The 19,853-nt window shown below is 51.0% G+C and overlaps 1 protein-coding gene across 12 annotated transcripts in view; it reads right to left on the bottom strand.

Moving 5' to 3' along the window:
• Slc37a1 (solute carrier family 37 member 1) overlaps positions 1-19,853 on the bottom strand; it is a 61,920-nt gene that overhangs the window by 36,233 nt on the left and 5,834 nt on the right. For 6 of the 12 annotated variants that reach the window (XM_058577217.1, XM_058577211.1, XM_058577220.1 and 3 more), the window contains exons 1-4: positions 13,104-13,490; positions 12,722-12,985; positions 9,104-9,316; positions 3,366-3,447 (exon numbers count right to left, since the gene is read on the bottom strand). In XM_058577217.1, the coding sequence (XP_058433200.1) occupies positions 3,366-3,447; positions 9,104-9,159 (138 nt within the window). In that variant the 5' untranslated portion in view covers positions 9,160-9,316; positions 12,722-12,985; positions 13,104-13,490. The other 6 variants (XM_058577213.1, XM_058577215.1, XM_058577212.1 and 3 more) reach the window with 6 other exon arrangements.

Genomic DNA, 19,853 nt, shown 5'->3' with positions numbered 1-19,853 from the left:
TCACTGGCCCTTGACAGGGCCCAGGATCAGGCAGCTGTACCGGGGCTTTCAGTAGGTGTTCCCAGAATACTGTCCAAACACCCTGACGACTGGAGTTCTTCCACACACCACCACCGACAGGGGAAGGCTCCCAGTGTGCCGGCTGAGCTCAGAAAGCCATCTCTGTGACCTGAACCCGCACCTGTGAATTCTAACAAACTTGAATGTGGTTCACGCATCTCTTGGAGTGTGGATTCCGGGCCTGTGAACTGCCTGCTCATCCCCCTCGTCCACTGTTCCTCTGGGTTTCCTAACTTCATACTCCTAAGACACGCAGTCTTGTTCTTGGATTTTTGTTTTGTATTTATTACATTTAAATATGTGATCACCCATTTATTATTAGTAGTTATAATTATTATCAAGATAGGGAGTGAACTTTTTGTCCTGTAGATGAATACCCAGTTGTGCCAACACCAACACTAAGTAAGCTACGCTGAGCAGGCGTGGGGCTGGGGGGAGTGTGTGCAGATCCAGCACGGGGGCCTGGCTTCCATCCCCACACCCAAACCAGGTACATAAACACCTACGCTTTTCTCATCACCTTCAAATGCGCCATATTCTCTATTTTGTAGACCATTTTGTCTATTTTCATGCAATATCTTAATAACTCAGCTGATATTTAAAAACACGTTAAGCTTTTTCACATTTTCATTTCAACAAAACGTGTTATCTTTTCCACAGTTTCTTTAGTGATGATTTCCTAGAATCCTTTAAACTTTAAGATTTTATTCAACTAAAAAAATCCCTGCTGAAACGTCCCTTGGACGGCCTTCTGTTCAAACGTCAACCCAGGGAGACCCAGGGAGCTCAGGGTGCTAGAGAGTGAGTTTATGCCCAAAGTCATGGCGGGGCTTCTGACTTTTCAGACCTCCTGCTGTCCGTCTGACTCTGAATATTTTAAAGTTTTCTTCTCACAGCTCTTGTGTAGGTGGAGAGGGTTGGGCACACTCTAAGCAATGTCCCCATTTCTGCCTTTGTCCAGGGACCAGCATCTTAGCTGTCTAAGAAGCTCCCTGCCAGGCCTTGGGGAAAAGGGTCCCCCAAAGGTCTCCGCTGGCAGACCTCACCTCCCTAGCAGCCTGGGTGGACACCTGCCTCAAATCACAAGGCAGGATGCGGGTGGAGCAGCAGGAAAAGGGACAAGGGTTATGTGTGACACCACCACGGTCCGAGCCCTGCTCATGTCATCATTTTTATATATACAGTTTTTAATCACAGATAAATAAACTTAATCAGCAGTGATTAAAGTCAAGTCTAAACCTGGCCTGAGAGGCCATGTTATTCTGTAAATGAGTTATAAACCATGAATCACTTTATCATTTACAAGCCCTGCTGACCAATTTCAAGTAAGCAGGTAAGTTTTGTTCATAACAACTCTAGAAATGCAAGCTATAGGTAATTATACAAACTGGTCCTTGGGTCAAAAGAATCCTTACTGCTTGCAGCTTCTCTGCTGTTATTTATAACATGAGCTAAAGCCTGTGAAACTTCACAAGGAGCGTAAAGTCCGAGTTACCAGGTGGAGAGTGTATTTTTATCTATCTTAAAAGGCAAAGAAGCCCATAAGATTCAGCATACGGCCAATCCATACCCAGGCAGCCCCGTGGTGCCAAATCAGAAATTCTGGGTGTTAAAGAAAATCTGGCTGAGACACTGACCATACTCAGGTGATTAAATGTCCTGGAGACCCCGAGGCAGAGTGATTAAAGAGGGACCCGGAGTCAGGGCAGCCACCAGTGTTGCCCGAGTGAGCCCCAGCCCTGCAGGGAGGCCTGGCTTCCTGGGAAGGATTCTCACAGGATTGCTGTGAGGACCATGAACAAAGCACGTGAGCACCCTGTCACAGCAGGGGGGCCCTCCGCTGCAGTTATTGCTCCTTATGAAATACTGACCTGAGAACCTAACACAAGACCCCTCCTCAGTAAGCCCTAGGAGCCTAGGAGGGGACACTCCTGCACACCAGAGTCAGGGTGGGGTCCTGACAGGAGCTGGCAGAGTGGACATAAACCATGCTCACATCCCTTCCTGGCCAGACAGGGATGCTGGTGGTCATCAGATGGAGTCCAAGGGCCACTTCCTGACCTTGGGGCCCTCCACTGGCCAGCCCTGCCTTACATGCCCGTGAGGTGGGTGGCCTCATGGTGATGCTGCATCCCTCCATCTGGTACTGGAGGCGGTCACTCCCCCACGATCCACCCAGACCTTCCCAGGTCAATCTCGAAGCCCTACAAGGGCCCCTTGACGGTGCCTTCCAGCTCCGCATGCTCACTCCCTCTGCAGCGGTCTCTTCCATTTTTGTAATTTGCTATTTTCTTGAGCTGTCCATGAATTTCTCTAATCAAAAGGACAAGAAGTAGCAGCATTCAAACTTCCAGGGCCTGTTGCTGCTGAGGTGAGAATTTACTAAGGCCGTCGCCTCTTTTCTACTCTCTAGGTCTCCTGAAAACCATGTGCTTACAGATCTGCAAATATCCCCAGTCAGTAACTAGACGGGTGCAGAAACTCCTGGCTCCCAAGGGTCTGGGGGAGTTGGAGAAGGTTTTGAGTCACTGAGCGCCTGACGTCTAGGCAAAGGCACTGGGGAGGGATGCAGACCTGTCACAGAAGTAGAGGCCTCGGTGCTGCCTCCCACTGCCCAGAGGACTTGCAGGGCAGCTGTCTGCCTGGCCCTGTGGGAGGGGAGGAAGCTGGCTGCAAGGTCGCAGGGTCACAGTCCTGAACCTGGTGCCTGCAGCTGCGGGAAGGTAAGCGAAGGGCCTTTGAGCTGCACACGGGCTGTTGCCAAGGCAGTTTCCTGGCTCCTTCTACAGCAAGAGTCAAAGGCCATCCAAGCCTGCAGAGGGTCCGTGGGCAGGAGGAGGGACCGGTCATTATGGAGGAATGCTTTGGTCTTCCTCAGATCTACTGGGATACCTGTTCAACAACTTCCCGCCCGTCCCTCACACAGGGTCGGAGAGTCACAGAGAACCACCTCTGTGGGAGGCTGAAGCAATTTGGGAAACCACTTAGAACTGGATGTACTTAGAAAGAAAATTTGCATAAGATAAAGTAAATATTTAAATAATCTAGAAAATTCTGGAACTGCTAACTTATACAAGCATAATAACTCTAAAATTATAAAGCCTAGAAACATTTTAAAGGTCTAAATTTCTGAAAAGGGAATGTAGGGGCAAAAAAACCAAAAACGCAGCAAAAAACCTATTTGGAACCATTTCTTTTCTCCCTGCCCACGGCGCGCCTCACCTCCCTCAAACTTCCTGAATAGCTGGGTCCCCATGGAGAGCTTAGGCAGGATATGAAATGGAGTGATCTGGGTCGTTTCTTACCTTCACTATGCTGATGGGCTTTCGGGATAAGTGGAAACTGGCGTACAGCAGAAATGTCAGGACGAAAATGAAGGCCCTGTACCTGGAACAGAGCACAGGCGGAGGAGGCAGCGTGAGACGGCTGGGGGAGCCCGCCCTGCACGCCTCCTGCCCGGGATCAGCCGTTGGCCCTGCTCACGCATCACCACAACAGCACGACCTAAAACAAATCCACACGGCCACTTGTCTGAACTGAAACCATTTAAATGTCATAAGAGGAGAAACCGGCTTTTCCCCGCCCTTACCCCCACCCGCCCACGCCCACGCCACTCCGGACAGCAGACATGGAGCTGTCCCTGCATCGAGCGGTTCTCAGTGGACACCAAGGGGGGCTTCTGCACTGCACTCCAACTCCTGCTGACCCTGCCTGCCTGCAGGGGTCCTTGGGTCCCAAGGCCGAGGGCTCCGTGGCAGAAGATGGCCCCAGCTTCAGAGGTCAGCAAGTCCCAGGTTGTGACCAACTGGTCATAAGTCCGCGTTACCACCACCTCCCCTCAGGTTCAGGTATCACAGCAGCACTTTGCGAGCCTCTGCCGGTTTGTCATGAAGCTATTACAAGGGAGGCCACTGGAACAGATGCAGCGTAGGGGCAGGAGAGGGCGAGGTTCCATGCCCACACCACCCTGCAGCCCCATGTCCAGCCACCTGGAGGCTTTGATGGTCATGGCTGATTACATCACTGCCGCTGGCGATCAAGTGACCTCAGCCTCTCTCCTCCCGCAGGGGTTGTGATCCAAGTTTCAACCCTCTAATCACATAGTTGTCCCCTTGGCAACCTGTCCCCTCACTAGCACACAAGAAGACATCGTTTCAGGGTTCTGGAGCTGTATGCCACGGATCAGGGGCAGAGGCCAAATACCTATTTATTATTAGATCAAAATACCACATTTGTCAATTAAAAAAAAAACTGTAACTAAAGAGAAATTTGGGACTCAGATGAAGTACAGAGTATTTGCAGAGCAGACACAAAGGCTGCTTCATTATTTTACAACAAATAGTTAGCTAGAAGGTCTTTGTGTCGCCTGCTGTCCCGGGCACTTCAGATCCTGCTCATTTTAAGGCTGTTTAGTCTCTGCACTCCAGAGGCACATGGGCAAGGCAGACAGGACACTTGACTGACCTTCAGGAGGGAGAGGCAGCAACGCCAGCCAGCGCTGAAGGAGGCCCATGACAGAAAGACACTGGCACACAGCCACGGCCAGGAGCAAGGGGCAAGGGCAGGCCTGGGCAGCGTGGGGGACAGAAGGAGGAAAGGAAGTGCAATAAGAGGCGGAGGTTGAGTCCAGTCCACAGACTGAACCCACCCAGAAAACGACTTGCTAGGGAGGGAATGGCGGGAGGAACAGCACTTGGCAGGAGGTGAGGCAAAGGGGCTCCGACCAGGAAGCTGCTGCTGTGGTGTCAGGCACTGTCCACCTTGAGACCTGTCCTGCCTCTGGCCCAGAGAGGCCAATGGCTTCAAATCGTGTGGCAACCATCGGAATCAACAATGACCTCATTCCTGCCCGTCCCTGCCCACGGGGATGGTGGCATCATTATTCCCGCCACTCACCGTGTTTGCAATGTGTGACTTGCTCCTCCAGGGAAGCTTTTTGTGAATCACACCCAGGATTAGAATTTGAGGGGTACCTGCCCCTCTGGCTACCAGAAAAATCAGAAGCCAGATAAGGGTTTCCCGATTAAAAAATAATAATGAAGACCTATGTCAGGTGGGAAAATGGCTGGTGGGACCTTGGGACTCTCCCCTGTAGCCTCGGAAACACGGCCTCGGGGAAAGGAGAAAATCAAACTGACTAGCCAGGCACAGGCTGCTGACTGGAGAGGTGCCCCACAGCTCTCCTTCCTCAGGGAAACACACCAATGGTTTCTCAAGGATTCTCCCCCACAAGCCCGTCAATGACCAGATGAGAAGAAAGTAGACTCTAAAAAATGAGTGCGTGGTTTACACTGAAGCCCAAAGCACAAGAGCCGTGCCTACAGTGCAGGGACGCAAGGCAGAAGTCTGGTCTTTGTCCCCCTGCCTGACCGCCACCCCTGGGGCAGAGCACGGAAGTCTCTGGCTGAAACCGCTCCACATGCACTGCCGCACTGCCATGTGTGCCTCAGCTACCACATGGGGAGGTTCCAGCACTGGAGCTACCAGACCAGACCTGCTTCAGCCCACAGCTGGCCTGTGAGCCCCGCACCTCCCCACTTCTCTAAAGTGAGCAGGGCGAGTGTGGCCTAAGGTGTCCCTGCCCCACCCCCTTTCAAATCTCTGCAAGAAGCACAAACAGAGTTCTCAGTTCCTCCAACACCTGGCAAGCCAGTGCAGGAGGAGAAAGCACAGCTTCTCCCTGGAGCGCGTGGTGGGAGCGCTGGACCTCAGAGCTGTGCAACCTGACCGTGAACTCACAGGCTACAGACTGACAAGGCCACTTGACCCAGCAGGTGGGCTGCAGGCTCAGGCCCTCCATCCACTACCCGCACCCTGGAAATAACACCCTCACCCCTCGATGGGGTGATGGCGAGTGCCCAGCCCCAGCACACACTGCGTTCTTGGCCTCTAGGGCTGTCCGGGATGAGACCTGGGGCCAGCTCTGTCCCTGCCCTGCTTCTCTAATTCTTCTGCAGGTGGCACTCGCAGGTGGTATGCAGGCTGAGGTGCCCCCCAGGAGGGGCCTCCCTGCCCCCTAAACACAGAGCTCTCCACCCAGGGAAGCAACCCCACCTCGGAAACCAGGTTCTATGGTGTAGAAATGAAGCACCAGATGAACGGCCCCGGGGGTCCGTGGAGGGTCAACTGCAGGGCAGGTGGGATTCCCTAGAGACTGCGGAGGAAACCCTGGCTTCACGGGCTGGTCTGGCCGCCCCACTTCCTCCATTTCCAGATACGCCCCTCCTCCCTGTCCTCCGCAGGATTTGGGGAGTGGGAGGAAGCAGTGCCAGAGGTTTGGTTTCTCCTTCAAGAAGGTGTGACTGCAGCAGAGGCTCAGGCTGGTTCTTCAGGTGCCATCTGGATATGGCCGGTCTCAGGGGAGCACACATGAGACTAACCCAGGGCAATGTGACCGAAGTCCCAGTGACCCCTTGAAGCCCTTCTGCATTTTGTATTTTATCTTCAGTTTTTAAAATAATGTATGAAGAGTTTGAAATGCTGTTTATTTCCTTTTATCCATTCTTTGTGGAACTAAATAGTGTCCTTCAAAAATTCACGTCATCTCACAACTTGGAATGCCACCTTATTCAGAGCTAGGGTCTCTGAAGATGTACTCAGCTTAGATGAGGTCACACAGATGAGGGTGGGCTCCACATCCCATGACTGGTGTCCTCAAAAGAAAGGAGATGGGGAGGAGGCCGGGTGACCACACAGGGGGACAGTGGCTGCCTGCCAGGAATGCTGGGAGCTGGAGGGGGCAGGGAGGGCCTCCTGACACCCCGACTTTGCAGCAGGCCTCCAGGACTCTAGAGAGGACCTTCTGTGGCTTTAGGTAAAGGCCATCTTTTTACTTTGTTTTGGATCATATTTAGACTCAGGCAAACATGACGAAGAGTGAATGCACCCCGTGCTCCTCACACCCAGCCCCCTTCTCAGCCATCCTGATGACAGCATTTCAACAGAACCACAGCGATGTCTGGGTTAACCCCAAGTTTCTAGCAAGCAAAACCATGCCAACCCAGGACAGAGGTGCACCTCCAGGCACCCCCAGGAGTGTCCTTGAGACCACATGCCCCATAGAATACATCCATCTACTTCTGTACCCATCTACCTCCAGGAGTCCACCCTGGGCCCGGGTGCCAATCCATATCACCTCATCCACTCTAGCTCCTGACCCCATCTTAGGGCTCCTTCTCCACCAGCAAGAAAGCTGCTCCCCTCTGTGGGATTTCTGCCCCAAACGCCTCATCTGAGTCTGACCCTGAGGAAACACCAGACATGTCCAAAACGAGGAATGGGCCACAAAATAAATGGTCTGAGCCCTTCAAGAGCATCTGGGTCGCAAAAAGAGAAAAGGCCAAGGGATGGTTCCAGAGAAAAGGAGATGAAACCCACAGGACAACTAAACACGGGCGTGATCCCGGTGGGAGCCGGAGGGGAGAAGTAGCAAAGGCGTTACTGATATTGTGTTTCATGTGGACTGTGAATTAGATACTGTTATTTTATAGCTGCTACAATTCCCAATTTTGCTCTTCATGCTGAGGTTATATAAGAGAATTTCTTTTTCTTTTATTTTCTTTTTCCGTCCTGGGGACAGAACCCAGGGCCTTGCACCCTTGCACAAGCTAGGCAAGTGCCCGCCTACTGAGCTGCACCCCAGCCCAAGAAAACATATTGCTCATTGGAAGTAAACATGGAAATATTTAGAAACAAGGGTCTGATCTCTGCAACTCTTAAGAGGGCTAGAACATGCAGTGTGTGTGACACCCTATCTACCTCTGCCTGCACACACAGGGAAGAAGCCAAATGGCAACATCTGGGATCCATATGAGTCCTATAGTTCTTTGTAACATTCTTAGAATGTTGTAAGAATGCAACTTAGAATTCAAAGAATGTAAGTTCTGGGGGTTTGAAATTACATCAATGCAAAGTTACAAAACAAAGAAGCTAAACACTAAGTATTTGAAGATGGTGGCTCGAGTCCCAGTAGATATAAAATAAGTCAGCCAGGGAAGTGACCCCCAGGTATTTTAAATCACACCTGAGAGAGTCTGCGGCTGCTCCACCCACCAGCAGGGCCTGGGACACTGCAGAGGGTGTGGGAGAACAGGTCCAGAACAGGCCGCAGTGAGGAGCATCATTTTGAGCAGAAGATAGTTGAGCTCCTGAAATCTCTTATTTGTTAAAAGCAGAGTCTCCCAAACCAACGCAGAAGAACTCCACTGTAGCAAGCCCTCCCCAGGGAGCGGCAGGGAAGGTCAATGCTCACCACAGAAGAGCAGCCTCCCCCACCGGAAGCAGGCATGCCCACCCACCTGCCCTGGCTCTCTCAGTGGCCCACTTATCTTTCCATAAAACCATTTGTTTTCTCATCTGTGCCTCCCCTCCCCCTTCCCTTATGTAAGATGATAATAAGCCCCCCTTAAATGCCCCTCTGAGCACACTTTCCTATAACCTCTCCTCCACTGATTCTGTCCCCTCTCTCGTTCATCTGTCCTTGTTAGCCCCCAGCACTCATGGTAAAAAGGTAGGAGACGGATGGTTCTTCCTCTGGACATGGATCTGCAGGGGAGGCTGGCAGGGGAGGCTGGAGGACAGACAACAGCCGACTCTGCCCTGCCACCTGCTTCCTGGGAGCCACTGTGAGGAGCGGCCTCAGAGCTGGCAAGGGAGATGCTCTGGGAACAGAGAGTGGCACTGGATCTGTGTTCTCTGAAAGCTCGGCCCCAGCCAGCCCACCCTTCTGGGCTCGGGGTCGCTGTGTTCAGTCCACCCATTGCCATTTCACAGTCTTGCTGGTTGTCAGTGGCTATTTTCTATAGGGACCGAGATGTTAAAGAAACATTGAAGACTGCCAAGGAGCCCAGTGCCATCTGTTGACACCAGTACCAAAGGCGGAGGATGCCTCTCAGGGCTCTGGGCCACTGCTTCCATGGCCAGCAGCAACTCAACCGCTAAAGAGGAGACCAGTCACCCGCGCTCTAACATGGAACAAAGTCACCCACCACCGGAGGCCCCCACCCACACTCGCACTGTGTCACGTGAACCCAGCAGGACTCACCACTGATCCCTGGAGAAGGAGACGATGAAGCGGATGCCGGCAGGGAGTCGAGCCATTTACAGAGTCCCTGACCTTGGAGCTTTGGTCACAGAAGAAGATGCCGTAGATCCTGGCTGCAGACCCTGTCTTCACCCACCCAGCCTGGAAGCAGAGGTGCAGGGTGCCCGGGGTCCTGGGTCTCCTCCCTGCTTCTCTCCAGAGGGGGGTGGCACTCTGAGGAGAGAGCAAGAGGTGTTCAAGTCTGGGGTTCTGACCATGGCACCTGGGTGACCACACAGACAGCGACCACACAGGCAGTGCTACCCAGTCCGGATTCCAGCTGGACTTTGGGTACAAGGGGAAGTCCCAAGCTGGGCACGCCAGTCATCCCAGCGGTTTGGGAGGCTGAGACAGGAGGATCGAGAGCTCAAAGCCAGCCTTAGCAATTTAGTGAGGCCCTAAGCAACTCAGTGAGACCCTGTCTCTGAATAAACACAAAATAGGGCTGGGGATGTGGCTCAGTGGTCGGGTGCCCCCGAGTTCAGTCCCTGGTACCAAAAAAGGAAAAAAAAAAAAAAAAAGAGGAAGTCCCACGCTGAGGGCTACTGGCTGGAAATAGAGCACCCGAAGAGGCGGTGTGTGCAAAGCCCATGGAAATGCATTTCACAAGATGCTCTCATGGTGGACAAAAGGGAACTGTAGTGCACACTCCATCTGCAACTCTGCAGGAGGTCAACCGTGCACTCTCAGCCAGCACACCATGCAGGCCAACCACGACGATCACAAGAAACCCCGTGTGTGCCCACTGGTTCCGCCATGTGCCCCATTTTCAGAGTACGGCAGGGCACAAGACTTGCTCAGTTCCATCCACTGTGGACAAGGCCACCTCTGAGCCATGGAGACAGAGAAGACCGTGGGCTGGACAAAATGGCAGAGCTGATCAATCACTTAACTGTGGCTTTGTAATTTCCATCAAAGCGCATGAGTGTGCTGGTTGTGAACTCCACCCCATGAACTCTACCTCTGCATTCAGTGAGGCTGGAAAGCTGTCCCCCTCTGAAGGTGGAGCTGAAGGGAAAACAATACAGGATGGGATGGGGGAGGCCCGTGAGTGGATAAGAGGCCCGGCCACCAAGACTGGTCTCCGGTGGCAAAGCCAAGCTCCCGGCTTGTAGTGCTGTCACTCCGTCTTCCAAAACAGGACAGTTCCCCACATTCACCCTCTCCTTTCCTCCAGAGCAAGCTTTCAAAAAATGCTCATCCTAGGGCTGTGGCTGGGGCTCAGTGCTAGAGCACTTGCTTAGCATGTGTGAGGCCCCGGGTTCAATCCCCAGCACCACATAAAAGTAAATAATAAAAAAAAAATAAAGGTATTGTGTCCATTTACAACTAAAAACATTTTTTTAAAATGCACATTCTAGGCTGGGGATATGACTCAGTGATAGCTCAGTCCCCAGCACAGCAGACAACCAAAGAATCACACATTCCTCGATTTTTCTTTATCACATTTTACAAAACGATTCAAATTCTTTGCAGACCATTCATCCAGAAGTCCCACTCCCCTGTCTCCCCTCCTGACATTGCTGAGGCCCTCTCCCTTCTGCCTAGGAGAGCTGCACCTTTCCCCAGGGCTGCCAAGGACCTTAGCAGGTATGACTCATTCATCACACCAGGAAACCTTCCCGTTGCCACCACTGCCCTGGGGCTGCATGAACCCAGCCAGTCTTTTAACTTTCTGCTCTCTTACCTTCTCCACCTCAAAATGGGGCTGATGGCCTGCCGACTCCTACAGCATTATAAAAAACAAAAAGATAATCCCCAGAAGCCTTTGACACAGAGCCTGTGGTATGTAGTCCATGCTCAATTATCACCAGCCAGGGCGATTTGGGCTGGACCCAAGAGAAGATGGGGGTTGCAGGTGAAGGCCCTGCTCCCATTTCCCACCTCAAAATAAGCACTCAGATTCATGCTGAAGCCAGGCAGGGTGTTGCGTATCTGTAATCCCCATTACTCTGGAGTCGGTGCCAGCCTAAGCAACCATCCATGGAAAGACTACATCTCAAAACAAAACAAACACCTCACATTGAATGAATGACTGCAAATCTTTAAAACTGCTTTTGTTCAAATCTTTAGATTGAAATGATATTTTGCTCAAAATGAGTGCGCCCCTGTTTGAGACTGGGAGAAACTATTTTATAACGATGACTTTATATAGTGAAGGATTTGGTTTCAATTGTACAGTGCCTGGAAATGGATGGCCAGAGTCAAATTCTTCCTCCGCCAAATGCTTCTATGTGCATGTATATCTGAAAATATGCTACTGTCAACTGCATCAACTCAGCAATATACCTCAACTCTGCCTGCAGGGTCTTTAACAACAGAGAACCAGAAGGCACTGAAAAATAGGCAGGAAAATGAAGCTCCTTGATTTCTTGTTATGAGTTCTTCCCCTTGTGAGATGGGTGCTACACATTCTCACAGTGAGCTCACTTGGAGGTGTAGACAAGTGGGGATTTGACACCTGGAGGGCCCTGGCCTGTGCAGCACCCACTGAAACCCAGTTTCCCGGATGGGTGGCTCCAGGACCAAGGAGGTCATGAAGGTGACATGCCCTCACAGAGCCCAAGGCCACCCGGAAGAAGAGTCAGGGCATTCACTTCACAGGGAGAGAAAAGGAGGAAAGGAGGCACCACGCCCCGGTGGCTCAATATTGTGGGACAAATTCCAGGTCGCCCTGTTTGCCTTAGGTACCTCCTCCTTCCACTGTGCTTCCTGCTGCCCATGCCCTACAGAGGGCCCCTGCAGGGGAGCACATTGCAAGTGGCACTCTGGTCTTGGCACACAGCCTAAATACATCAAAAGTTTTAAAAAATCACTCTTCCTGGAATTTACCAGAAAAGGATCTGATTGCAGTTTCATCGCACCGTCCAAGACAGCAACTTAGCAAACGTCCCAACACTGTTTCCACTAAAGCCCAGAAGGAGCATGGCTTAGACTTATTCCAAAAGAGCCTAGTCAAAGACTTCTCAAAATAGATGAGCAGAGGGAAAGACACACCTGAGAGCCCCCCACAGTCCCTCCCCTCAGAGGCTGCCCTCTGGGTCTCTTGCTGAGACAGATGAGGAGGCTGAAAGTGAGTAATAGCAAGAATAATGTTGAAAGGGTCTTTCCAGGGCACGGTCACATGGTCACACTTAGTCTCCACAGTCTCAGATATTTCAAATCATTTACGTAGTTGAAAAAATTTTAAGATTGGGTCTCATTGCAAGAGCAAACATGAATGGGGAACAAGGCATCCCCCCAAAAAAGTTCAATGCATTTTTCTTTTTTAAAAAATCAAGAGATAGAATACAAAACTCCCTCTCCAGGGCAAGCACTCTCCAAGCTTTAAGGGTCTAGTCAACATTAAAGAAATGATCACCATCACTCTTCCTGGGCTCCAGTACAACTAGGAATTTGAATTCTGTCCACGAGACGCCTCTACTCCAATGGCAGCATACAGACAGCATCCCTCACTTGGGCTGTAAGTGCAGCCCCAAGACCAGGTGCTGGGACAGGACATTTAGAGCCTAGGTTTTCTAGCATAGAGAATACCAGGCGATGAATAAATAAAGAGTGGGGGAAATCGAATATATTTACCAACTCACAACTTCACACAATTTAAGTTCCAGGACACGCAGGCAGCAGCTTCCCGGCAGTGAGCTCAGGAGACAGGGAAAGGCAGGCTTCGGAATTCCTCCTCTAGCAATTCAAACCTGGGGCGTGGGGGAAGGGGCTTCCAGGATCCTAAATTCTAATGCAAATCCGTAGACAGCGCCTCTTCCCGAACTGGGCTCAGGGCGTGGGCCGCCAGGGCTGAAGGTTGGTGGCCAGCGGCCCGCGAACTTTCTGGCGTTTTAAGCCCTGTATAATAAGCAGAAGGTCGCTGTCACTCGGGTTGGCCAGGAGGCTCCAGGGCTCCGGGAACCAGCTGCTCAGCAGACCGGCAAGCCGAAGGCCCAGGTGCTGGTTCCGAGCTTACCCGAGGGCTTTTCGGCCGGCTCCTCCCCACACAATACAATCGCCGGGTCCTGGAGGAGGTGAAGGCAGCCGGCACGCCCACGTCCCCATCGCGCGGCAGACAATGCGCGGGTCTCCTCCAGTCGGCTCCCTAGACCCCCAACTGTCACGGCGGCGGCGGGGATGGGCAAGGGACCCGGCAGGACAGCTTGGCGAACCCCTGCCAGGGGCTTCAGCGAGTGGCTGCCGGGCCAAGACCGCGCCCTCTGCCTCCACTTTCCCGGAATAGCAGCGTCACCAAGCACCAGGCGCCTGGCATGGTCGCCCAGGGACACTCTTCTAGATCCCTTACTTCAAAGACTTTCCGCAACGAAAAGAGCTTGAGATCGCCCCCCGCCCTCCAAATAAAGCAAACCTCTAGGAAGAAGGCGCCGAGAGCCGAGCCCGCAGCGCGCGGCCGGAAGCGCGGCCCCGGGCGCAGGTGCGCGGCGGCCGGCAGGTGCGGCCGGGGAGGGTCGGGCCGCAGCGCCTCCCGCGCGGCCGCTTCCCACCTGCTCCGGGGAGGCCCGCGCCCCGCACCGCCCGCCGCCCGCCGCGGGCGCTTCCTGCTCGCGACTTCCTGCGGCGCGCAGAGGCCCCGCCGCCCTTTCGCTTTCCCGGCCGCGGGGCGCCGGCCCGGGCCGCGGCGGGTTCGCGCGGCTCCTCCCTCTCCCGCCCTCCGGGACCCCGGCCCCGAGCGCAGGGTCCCAGACCGCCCTGGGGACGCAGGCGGGGGCGCCCCCGCGCGGAGTGGCGCTGCCCGGCGGTCCCGCGTCCCCACACCTGCCGCGCGCCCTCCCGGCCGCCCGGCGCACCGGCACTTACGGGTTGGCTACCCCCCGCCGACACCCCCGGCCCTTTGTCCTTAGGGCCGCTCTTAGGCTTCTAGGCAACAGCGGGGACGAGTTCCTGAGGAAGGACCGGACTCCCACAGAGCCCGGGCACTAAAGAGGGTCTTTCTTGGCCTTCTGGCTTTTGTTCCTATTGTCTTATCGCGACACAATAAGTCACATCGGATCATGAAGATTAGCATCCCACAGAGTAAAAGCGGGCACACGGAAATGGCTACGTGGAACTAACATGGATCACACCTGGGAGTGTGACACTTGCAGCCCACGTGCAGAGCAATGGGTGGGGTGCCCTGGCAGAAGCTTCCATTTCATCCCCGGAACGACCGTTCTCCAAACTGCGCCTGCCTCTGGCCAAAACGGGGGGCCCTGCACAGCTGAGTAGGGGGTCTGATTATGTCCTAGGGAAACCCTGTACAACACGGATGGCAACCAAGCCCAGCCCAGAGACCTCCCTGGGAAAGCAAACTGGGGCGGGAAGCAAACTTTCCAGGAAGATGCCGGCCACCTGATCCCAGGCCTGGCTGTAAAATCCAGACACACCAAGCCCTGCCCAGGCACCCTGAGGCTGTCTCCTGAGGCCTGTCTGGAGGAGGCTGCACAGTATACCCTCAGGACTTGCTCTGTTTGAGGAATGCTGTGCTATCCCCTGCTGTTTGCAGAGTTGGGTAACGTATTTAGGCTTTTAAGAAGACTTCTGCACTCAGGAAGAAAATGTGCCCAGCTTATAGCTGCTCTTGAGCCACCTTCAGGAGCCTCTTGGCCAATATCCCACAAGGAAGGCAGCCCAGGGCTCCAGTTTTCTCTCTCCCTTTGGCTAGGTCTCTTTCTCTCTCCCAGTTCTCCTTCCTTACTCCATTCCTAGTGGGCACCAAACCAGCCCAACCTGACTCTCATGTCTCTTTCAAGTCATCTCCCCACTCCTGGCACAGGTCACTGGCTCTGATCAGGGCTTCTCTGTCACATGAGGCTGGCCACAGGACTGGGAGGCACCGAAAAGCAAGACCCCTGAAAGCCAAATGTGATCTTGTCTACCTAATTAACAACCCTCCAGCTATTCCACACCCAGGACGGCCTGAAACCACTTCTGCAGCTGACTCTTGTCTTGCTCAAAGCCCTAGGACAGCTCTTCAGACCCCAAAGCATGGGCTTTTCACACTCTCATGTTTCTGCCCTGGCCCTCCTGATGCCAGCTTCTCCTCCACCCAGTCGAAGCACTGAGCAAACCTCATGGATTGGTATTAGTTTCTCATAAACCTTTCTCCTGCCCCTAGAAGGGCCTGGGGAGATGCCTGGCGTCCCCTCCTGTGTCAGAAGGCACTCATCCATGTTCGCTAACCACATGAATGCAATGTGACACAGGACAGGTTGTCCTGAGGTTGTCACATCTTCCTTCAGAAAAAAAAATGACCCTAGTTGCATGGCACACTGGAACCAGAGGGGAACTGAAGGCCCATGCAGAATATTGGCTGAAAATATTAACCTTATGATCCAATAAAGATTAAATGTTAATAAACATCAAATTTTATATTAATCTTTTATGTGATTGTAAGCAGCATATAAAATATATTTAAAGGAGATGGCGTGTGCAAAACTTCCAAATAACACATTTTATATTTGGTAATGAAAACGTGCGAGTGTCCCCATGACCATGTCAGGTTTTATGCTTGAAAGGTATATACAAGCTCAAGACCACTGGGAGGTCCTCATCATTGAGTCAGTTTTTGCTTTTTAAAAGTTTTTCCGAGGTAAAACTAACATATAAAAATTGTATACATTTACGGTGTACATGAGGTTGCCGTTAAGAAACAATCACCATAAACTAAGAACGCAGGGCCTTGTGCATGCTAGGCAAACACTCTACCAACTGAGCTTAGATACCCAGGCCCCAACTTTTATTTTTACTCACTTGTTTTTATGTGGTACTGAGACCAAACCCAGGGCCTCATCTGTGCTGGGTGAGTGCTCTACCACTGAGCTACAACCTCAGCCCTGACAGTATTTTTTTTTTTAAACATTAAATGTTTTATATTGAAGAACAAACAACAACAAAAAAAGAGATAAAATATAGGTCCCATGGTGATAAACTGCCACAGCTTTTGTCTTGGGAAAATCTTCATTTCTCTAGAACATTCTTGCTGAGGATAATGGTCTTGACCAGCAGGATCGTTCTCCTTCAGAATTTTAATTATATATCGTCCTACCCCTGCCTGGCCTGTAAGGTTTTTTTCTAGGAAATATGTTGATAATCTTATGTATGTAATCTTTCCTGTGTGTAACAAATTGCTTTTCTTTTGCTGCTTTCAAAAATGTCTCTGCCTCTGACTTTCAAGAATTTGATTATGTGTCTTGGTGGAAGTTACTTGATATTTTGTCTATTTGGGGTTCTATAGTACTTATGGATCTGAATGTACATTTCCATCTCTAGATTTTGTTAGTTTTCTGTCATAATATTCTTAAATAAGCGCTATGCCCCTTATCTATCTCTGTTCTTCCTGGGGGTCACATCACACCTATCTTGGTTTGCTTGATAATGACTTCAGTCCCATGATTTTTCTTCAGTATTTTAACCCCCAAACATGGTGAGCATGCCATGCAGGTGAGGAGCCCACTCCTCAGAAGGGCCAAGACAAGGCCAAAGGCAAGCCGGGTCTGACGGGGAACAGCAGCTGCCCTGCAGGCAGCCCGAGAACACTGGGCTTTAGAACTTGAGAAAATGCCTTGTGCTAAGAGAGCACTGAAGCATTAAAGACCATTAGGGAGAGAAGGAAAGGAAAATCAGAACCTGATTACTTAATGTGCAGAAGAGGGACCCATTTTATTTTCCCAGATCAAGAAGCAAGAGTTCTAGCAGTGTGGTGCACTAATTGTTGAATAAAGATGATGCACATTCAGTCACTGATGTTAGTGGTAATGAACAGAATGAAAGGCCTCCCGTGATTAAGCATGCTCTATATTGCAGGCGTCATACTAGGCCATGGGTACAGAGCTGGCAAGAGGCTATATGCAGAGGAGCTATCTCCCAATCCAGCAACATGACTGGGTATGGAGAAGCAGGTCTGCCCAGTCCCAGATGGCCCAGACAGGAGAGTGTCCATGCCCCTAGCCTCATGCCAGCTAGCACCTGCCATACCACCCCTGGTAGTACTCTTGATTCACACCCCAGCTGATTCACAGGTGAAAGTGCTATTTCCCTCCAAAGGATTGTCTTCGTTGATAAGAAGGACACAGGTGATGGCATGAACAACATTCACACAGTCAACCCAAGTGGGATAGATCTATGGTCCCACTGGGTCAGGGAAAGTGTCAGAGGACGTGAGAGAGCCAGCTGTCACCTCCAAAACAAGATGTGCACATCTACAAGCACACATAAAACTGTAGCGTACCTGTGCCATCTAGAAGTATGTAGGGAAGAGAAGCAAGGGCAAAAGAGTAGAAAGTGGTTGGGGAATGAGACGGGGGCGTTAAAGGGTGAAGTCAAATATTTGCTGTGATATTTTAGATTTTGATTTTAGAACCATACGTATTTAAAAAAATAAAAATAAACACTAATGTAAAATAACTGATGGGTTTTTAGATGGAGAATTTTAGCACTAATACCTAAGTTAGGGACATATTTTAGAGACAGGAGTGTTGCAAGTGTCCTGAAATAATGAGGAGTCAGTCACATTACAACGGTGGCTTTGCTAAGCTACTTATAAGATAGGTAGGGCAGATTTTCTGGTTTCTAAGACCCTTTGGCAATGTCTTCTAGAAGACTACCTTGTGTTTCCTCTGCAGTGTGGTGAAGTCGTCACAAGAGCACCCCAGGGCTTCTGGAAGTACCTGGCTCCTCACTGAAGTGGGGTGTGTACAAAGGATTGATCACATTCAGGGGCTTAATGCTTCCTTTGGTGAAGAATCCCTCTGAGCTTAAACTCCATGCCAGGACGACTTGTTGCCTGAACCTATCTGCTGTAATGCTCTTCAGTTTCAGCCTATAGGTAGTATGAGATTAGGGACATGGAAAGAGAAAATGACTGGTCAATTAAGAAGCCATTATTGCAGCTGAGCTAGTGCATGTGAACACAATAAGAATGTCGAACAGTTGTTTTTTTTTTAATCACTGAGCCAGATCCCTAGTCCTTTTGATTTTGTATTTCAAGTCAGGGCCTCACTAAGTTGCTGAGATTGGCTTTGAACTTGAGATCCTCCTGCCTCAGCCTCCTGAGTTGCTGGGATTACAGGCGTGCACCAGGATGCCTAGCCAAGTTGAACAATTTTTATGAGTTTTATGAGTTGAACAATTTTTATACTGGGGTTTGAACCCAGGGGTGCTTAGCCACTGAGCCACATCCCCAGCCCTTTTTAAAATATTTTATTTAGAGACAAGTTCTCACTGAGTTGCTAAGTGCCTTGCTAATCTCCTGAGGCTGGCGTTGAACTCTATCCTCTTGCCTCAGCTTCCCGAGTTCCTGGGGTTACAGGCATGTGCCACTGCACACAGCTTTTATGAGGTTTTTGAAAAAGGCCCATATTCTTCAGTTCAACTGGGGAGGCACGGGGACCTATCTGATGACTTTTGGAGAGGGCGCTTCCACTTTATACAGCATGCACACAGCCTGGTGGGAGAACGCCATCACTCATGACCTTCTCCCCAAACCTGAGAGCCTATCAGGATTGCCCATCTTTTCCCAGTCAACCTGGAGTCTGGGAGAGGGTGACTTTGATGGTGAAGCCAGACTCTGAGCTTAGCCAGTTGACCCTGCCCTACTCACTAGTGTGAGGCTATGCCGATGACCTTGGCACTCACTGAGTCATGGGAAGTTTGGGGCCACTTACTTTTAATTCCTATGACTGTAACCATTAGTTTTCATCCTTACAACTGAAATCCTTTCTAAAAATAGACTGTTACAACTCAATAATAGATGGACTTATTGAATAGAATGTATTTTCTTTAATATCACTTAAGATTACCTTTTTGAGCCTAGCATACATAAAGCCTTAGGTTTGAGCCTCAGCAACACACACACACACGCACACACACACACACACAAAAGAAAAAAGATGATCTTTTTGAACATCAGTTATGATCCAGTGTATAGTGATCTAGCAAAAAAAAGCACCGGATTTAGAATTTAAAGTTGCAGGTTCAAATTCAGACTCCAGACTTAGTATTCTGGGACCCTGGGAAAGTCACCTACTCTCCTAAGCACCAGTTTTCCTGCTGTGGCCTCCTGGGCTTGCTGAGAGGAGAAGTGAGCTTCACAGTGTCTTTACCTGTTTCATTCTTCAGCGAGTCCTTATCACCTGAGCCTGCCCAACTCACCAGGGACTCTCCATAAATACTTGTTATTGAACCAACAGTCACAAGGGTGCTATGGGAACTGTGAATCACTTATAAATGCTTGTGACACTCTAGTAACTGCAAAGTGCAGCAAATTAATAGAAAAATGTGATCTAACGCACAATTTGGAGCTGGGGAAGGAGGGAACTACAAAGTCCCTTTCATCGGCTTCTTTTATTGATCTGCCTTTCTCCTTGAAAATAGAGTCAGAGACACCCCACCACAGTCTGTAGCATTAATCCTGTAGGGCTCAGTCAGCTGGCGTAAAGTCAAGTCTGCCCGCCACGTTCCACGATTCCTTCACAGCTATCCTTCGGATGGCGAGTGAAGGAGCGCCTATGGGAACACACAGCAAGACCACCTTAGGTTGAGAAGTACTGACGCTGAACCAGGCCTGGACGCAGCACCCACTCTCACCAGCACACCCAAGGCAGAGGTCCCCTACTGCTGGCAGCCACGGCTGCCCAGCTCCAGGACTGACCGTCACTGAGAACCATCCTTAACTCTGTGCCCCAGCTTCTCTAATGCAGGGTCACTTGGGGCTTCATCTGTAAGACCC

Source organism: Marmota monax, unplaced genomic scaffold, assembly GCF_021218885.2.
Source record: "Marmota monax isolate L192 unplaced genomic scaffold, Marmota_monax_Labrador192_F-V1.1 WCK01_AAM20220418_F8-fsc00125, whole genome shotgun sequence".
In the NCBI taxonomy this organism is placed as follows: Eukaryota; Metazoa; Chordata; class Mammalia; order Rodentia; family Sciuridae; genus Marmota; species Marmota monax.
Note: the sequence above shows the minus strand (reverse complement) of the source record. Positions and strands in the feature narration are given on the sequence as shown.